We start from the raw sequence: 5,797 nt of genomic DNA on the forward strand, positions 1-5,797 counted from the left end.
TGAGGGAAATGGATGTTCGTCGAGGTTGGCTCAACCGCCGAAGCGCCAAACGTTTCATGGCTTGTAATGGACAACTGTTCCGTAGGACCAACAATGGATTACGCGCTATCCCGCCTATAGGGGCTCGCAGAAGGATCGTTAGAGCCTTTCACGACGAAATAGGCCATTGGGATCTGCAAACGACGAAGAGATTCGTCTTGATCGATATTGGTGGCCTGCTGTCCACCGAGACGTGAACGACTACGTTCGGGGTTGTGACGGTTGTCAGAAAGCCACACCAATTCCGAAGTACAAGACCACCCTTCGATTTCCCATGACTTCGTTATTTGATACATACTCTATCGATTTTGCGGGACCATTGCCTCGTACGCCCTCTGGACGGAGGTACATCCTTATTGCCGTGGAGCACCTGACTGGCTGGCCATTGCGAAGGCCACCGTCACCTCGACGGCCGAGGAGGTGCTGAAGTTCGTGAAAGAAGAGATAATCCACTGTTTTGGGTTACCACGTGTCGTTGTCTCGGACAACGCTACTTGTTTCACAGCGTCGGTCCTGAATACCTTCATGGCACGAAATGGGATTAAGTGGAAGACAGTGCTCGCCTATGCGCCTATGTTGAACGGACGGGCAGAGCGGATGGTCGGCACATTGAAGACAGCAGTCCGTAAGATGATTCTCGGTGCCTCGCCTACAATTGTTGAGTGGGACGATGCTTTACGTGAAGTCCTATATGGATACCGTCGCAGGAGGATGGCGGTGGGATTGTCCCCGTTCGAGCTGCTTTATGGGGTGTTGCCCAGCATGGCGCCTGGAGACCAAGAGCCTCTCTTCGGAGTCTCTGAGATCCGCCACCGGGAAATGGAACTCCTGCAAGCCAGGGCGATGCGGGCAACAAGAATAATCTGGCGCAGAGCTGCAACCACATTAACAAACAGTCGCGAAGCAACTTTTAATGTGGGCGACGAAGTGTTGGTCGCAAAAGGGGCTGCCCTCGGGCCCATGCAGAAATGGCCTATCGCCTTGTCGAAGTTCTATGGCCCATGCCGAGTTGCTCGTGTGCGCCATCCGCGGTACACCCTAGTGTCGCCGCATCAACGCTACTCGAGAAGGGAGATACATGCCAGAAGGCTGGTCCTCTACAGGAGGCAACCGTTGCACCTTCAGTGAGGCAAATGACTAGGGATTTTTACGCTTTGAATTGAAAGATAGTGAAATGCATATGAAGTGCTGATTACTTGCTACGAGTAGATAGAGAGTGGGTCATAGAGGCAATAGGAATCACCAATGACCTCTAATGCTGAATGGAACTTCCCGAACCCCGAATCGCGGCTTTCTTGTGCGCTCTGCGGCTGCTTGCGCGTCCAATTCTGCTCCGTTTCTTCTTGGAAGGGGTGACGACGAGAACTTGGCGCAGTTCGGAGACGCCAACGAAGATCCCGTCGGCTCCAACGCATGCTTTGACCGCGCCGGCGCAGAGCCGAAGCGGAAACCCCTCCATACAATCAAGTACAATGGAATGTATGGTCGAGACGCAGATGCTGTGCATTATGTGGGGCAAGCCTTTTTAAAGTCGCGCCATAGACACCCGGGTCGAGCCTCAAGAGGAGTCCCAGAGATGGACTACGAAGACCCGACCCGCGGAGAGCGACTTCATCTTGATTAAGGTGTTTTCCAGCGTCATGGAAATCTCGGATTCGACGCGACGGAGAGCCGGTCCTCTCAAAGAGGAGGCTGTTGCGGACTAAAAGATCCCAGTACTTGACGGCAAGGTTCGGGGACCCTAGTAGATGGAGCCCGTCTTGGAAACCTTGGTTACATCTGTTCGAGATGAGAGCTCGAACATTAAGTGGTCGCGGCTGGCGAAGCGCGCAGCTTTCAGAGCGAGATGGTTCCGCGGACGCTTACCTCCCGTGCTCTTCGCCGCTGTCTGCTTGGTCCTCGCCATCGTATTACGCTATGAGGGGGGCCAAAGAGGGCACACGGGGACTGAAACCCCACCTGCGTGCCTCTCGATCTGGCGGGAAACAGGAGGTCTAAGATACAACGAGGACCACGGAGGCAACGCGGAAGAGCGGCGAGAGCTAAGCAGCGCAGGAAGCAGGAGGCCGAAAGGGCTAAACCGAAGCTGGGGTGGAGCGAGAAAGACGAACGGAGAGCGACGGCAGATACCACAGGAAGGGAAGGGGGGTCCGAGACGCAGGTCTGTGTTGATATAGGCTGGAGGGTGAAAAAAAAATCAAAAAAATCAAAATCAAAGGCAAAAATTGAGTGGCCGGGGCCCGTGGCCCCGCCTAAGTGGGGGGTTGTGTGACACGTGGTTGGGACCGGTGTAAGTAATTGGAAGTTTAAGTTAGTAATTGTAGACCTCGCGCAAAAAGAGTATAAATGCGGTGGTTTTCGGTCGTCCTGTACGGCCGAGACAGAGAGAGACATCACATCACAAAAATAAAACACGCACGGGTATGACACGGGACGAGGTACCCCGTTTCCACCCCAACAATTCCATTGCTGCCTGCATGAAAATACGCTATCGGAGGCGTCTGTTACTGTGCCACCTTCGGGTGGCGTTCGCTTTGAGGGCAAGCCGCTTGTTGTCTTATTCACAGGTGAACTTCGATTGGTCGCGTTAGCTGCTTTTGCATCTCAAAGAATGCTGACCAATCTGTTCGTTTAAATGGGTGGAGTGCAATGCATGCTTGTTGCTGTAGTCTTGTGACGCAGTATTGGGAACACATCTCAAAATTTTCATTTTCTACGCACTAATTCTCACATGGGCATCGCTTCGTGAGGTTGCACCAACCTTCAGAACCAATGCAAAGGACGCAAAATATGAAAATTTTGAAGCAGGCATGAACGCGGTTGGAACAAAAGGCGATTGCCGCACACATGTGCGATGCTTTAATTAAAAAGGGAGCAGCGCAGCATACAGATAAAGGGTGTTCGTGTATCCCTTTCAGTCTTCTGTTTCATGATGCAAGACTGTACAGCACATTTTAGCTCGCCCTTTAACGAACGAAATCAACGCCTTGTAAGAGGGGCAGCAATGTCACAACTTTGCGAAATCAACGCCTTGTAAGAGAGGCAGCAGTGTCACAACTTTGCCGAGTATGGCACAGGCGCTAGTCGAAGTTCAGAGCGACGGGACACCATACATAGGAAGGTGAAGAGGAGAAATCTATATGATAACCAGGAGGTAAACCAGAGTCCATCTAAACTGCTACAACAATTTGAAATGACAGCGAAGCTAGATATGCCCAGCACAGCCAATAGCGAACGCGTATGAGTATCAGCTTTCGGCCGAATAGAAACAGACGCACTTTCACATGCGAGCACTCTCATTCAAGAGTTGGACTAGACGTGTATTGTGGAGGTACACGTGGTACCAAGGGTACCGTAGAAGAAGCTCCATACTGCAAGCAGCTTCGTGTGCAACAAACCAGACGGGCTCCAGCGTCGAATTACGGGCAAAATAACTTGCACGCTCTTTATATGCCCTCGGCTCCTTCGGGGGGTGCGAACAGAACCACAAACACGCGAACATGGTAGAGAAGCAACGTCCAGGATTGGCCGAAGAATGGTCACCTCCGCAGGGCACAACTACGCATGTGCCGCACCATGCCCTTGTTCGTATTGCGGCTGAGCATCAAGTGCCAGTGGAATCCTTAACCACTCTTACTGTGCAGAGCTCTGTTGGGCTTCTCTACTCTGCTGTTTTGGAGTACGCGGCGTTATCCGATCTTCAAGATCCAAAGACATCCTTCCCTCTATCTGTTGCTCACGTGAAATCCCTACGATCAAACGATGACTTCGACAGTGAAACTTTGACAAGTTTTCGGATGCCTATGATAACAATGGAACAAAAAAAGTTGAAAGGCGGGAAAGGCCTGTTAGATAAGAAGCTTGTACAGCCAAAATTTCAGCTCGGCTTGGGGGAAACAGTCATTGTCTGGCCACCTCCACCTCATCTTACGGCCGACTATCTCTGCAAACAAAACAGCGACGCAAAGCGTAGAATGGGAGAGCTCGATGTTCTTGCAACGAAAACGGAAGGTAGTTCTGAATCTAAAGTGCCAGAAGTTCCTGAAGAAGGGAGAGAGAATGGCGATGTAGCAGGTACGGATGACAATAGCACTGGTCTGCATATGCACATTGTGCATTACTCCGTGGGAGAACCGCAGAAGGTGAACGGAACGCTTTCGACTCTCCGTGAACTGCTAATAGTCGGGCTTGACGGTTCCAAAAAGCTGCGTAACTTTGCAACGGAGATCTCTCAGTGGAGCGTTGACAAAGACATCTACGACGGCAACGACCACAAGTTTTCACTGTATCGATACCAATTTTGTTATGGAAGTGGTCAATGGTCATTAGAGGGCGTGAAGCGCTCGAGAACACCGGCATCTGTTATTCTTCCCGCGATGAGAATGAATAACATTCTCGAAGACGTCAAGCACTTTCTTAAAGTGGAGACGCGTAAATGGTATGTCGAGCACGGTATGCCACATCGGCGTTCGTTTCTTTTTTTCGGACCACCCGGGACAGGCAAGACATCGACGATCCGTGTGATCGCGTCTCAATTCCAGCTCAACTGCTGTTTTCTGAGCATGACGAATCCAGGATTCAGCAACCAGGACCTCGCCCAGGCACTCACAGTGATCCCCGCGAACGCGCTTCTCGTACTTGAGGACGTGGATGCACTATTCAACAAGGACCGAACCAGCGCCGAGGCACCGAACCTCTCCTTTTCGAGCTTTCTGAACGCGTTGGACGGGTTGATCAGTGCGGATGGGGTCATCACGGTGATGACGACGAATCACATTGCCAAACTGGACAGCGCGTTGATTCGGGGCGGACGTGTGGATCGACGATTTCACTTTCCTAGTCCTGACGAGGAGCAGATCAAACAGCTATTCATGTCCTTCTACCCAGAGGCGGGGCAGGAAGTGGCACAGGAATTCGTGAGGGCAGTGTTTTCCAGGCTCGGGGACAAGGAGGCACGGTCGATCGCGACGTTGCAGCAGCTGTTCATCGATCAGCGGGAGAATTCGGCGGAAGAATGCGCGCGGTCAGTGGCCTCGTTCTTTGAAAGGTTTTATCCCAAGGGGGATACTTCCTTAAGGGGAGCAGACCATATCTATGGGTAGAGTCGTAGACGTCGACGTCGACGTAGAATTGGCTCGGTTTTCTGGAAAGATTCTACGGCGAGAGAAGGTTTCCTTTACGAAAGGATAGGTCGCAATTTCAGTGGAGCACAGTGTGTACAAGTTGAGCTTCCCCGAGACGAAAGGGACCGTTGGCCCCCGTAACATAAAACGTGCCATTTTGAGAAGAATTTTTGCGGCGTACATTTTACGCCTTGTCTGCAAGCAGCGTGGTTTAGTAGAGCTGTGGATGTCCGTCCACAGCTCTACTATCCATGGACATCCATCACGCCGTACAGGCCGCAGTCTCTCATGACCCATCATAAGTTGTACACGTGCGCAACAGCAATGCAAAGCCTCTCCCGATGCTTGATCGCATGTTGAATCTTGTGGTGAATGTAATGGGGGCTTTCCTGAAATCCTAAAATCTCAAATTGTGTTGACCAAATCGGGATTTTATGACACATAAACGGCGTTGTGCACACACAAAGCGCCGTTTTCTCGGACGGGCGGCCCCATTAAAAGGCAAAGAAGGAATATGGGGAATGTCTGTGTCTCCCTCCTCGGGTCGACATTCTACGCGGTTCTAACTTTAGAAAAAAAGTAAAACGAGTGAGCCTATCAAAGAAAAATAGAAACCGTGGCCATCAAATTTGAAA

General features: G+C 51.3%; 2 protein-coding genes across 2 annotated transcripts; one reads left to right on the plus strand and one right to left on the minus strand.

Moving 5' to 3' along the window:
- Positions 1–1,780: 1,780 nt before the first annotated feature.
- Positions 1,781–1,945, minus strand: CHC_T00007057001 (hypothetical protein). The gene has a single exon (XM_005710439.1). It carries the CDS (start codon positions 1,943–1,945, stop codon positions 1,781–1,783), a length of 165 nt encoding a protein of 54 aa, XP_005710496.1.
- A 2,197-nt stretch (positions 1,946–4,142) lies between these two features.
- Positions 4,143–5,141, plus strand: CHC_T00007058001 (hypothetical protein). The gene has a single exon (XM_005710440.1). The coding sequence runs from the start codon at positions 4,143–4,145 to the stop codon at positions 5,139–5,141; it is 999 nt and encodes a 332-aa protein (XP_005710497.1).
- Positions 5,142–5,797: the final 656 nt, after the last annotated feature.

Source organism: Chondrus crispus, genomic scaffold (genome assembly GCF_000350225.1).
Source record: "Chondrus crispus Stackhouse genomic scaffold, scaffold_60, whole genome shotgun sequence".
NCBI lineage: Eukaryota > Rhodophyta > Florideophyceae > Gigartinales > Gigartinaceae > Chondrus > Chondrus crispus.

What these genes read in the sequence shown, in the direction of transcription:
- CHC_T00007057001 (XM_005710439.1), bottom strand. Translation starts at nt 1,945, where the DNA reads ATGGCGAGGACCAAGCAGACAGCGGCGAAGAGCACGGGAGGTAAGCGT.
- CHC_T00007058001 (XM_005710440.1), top strand. Translation starts at nt 4,143, where the DNA reads ATGCACATTGTGCATTACTCCGTGGGAGAACCGCAGAAGGTGAACGGA.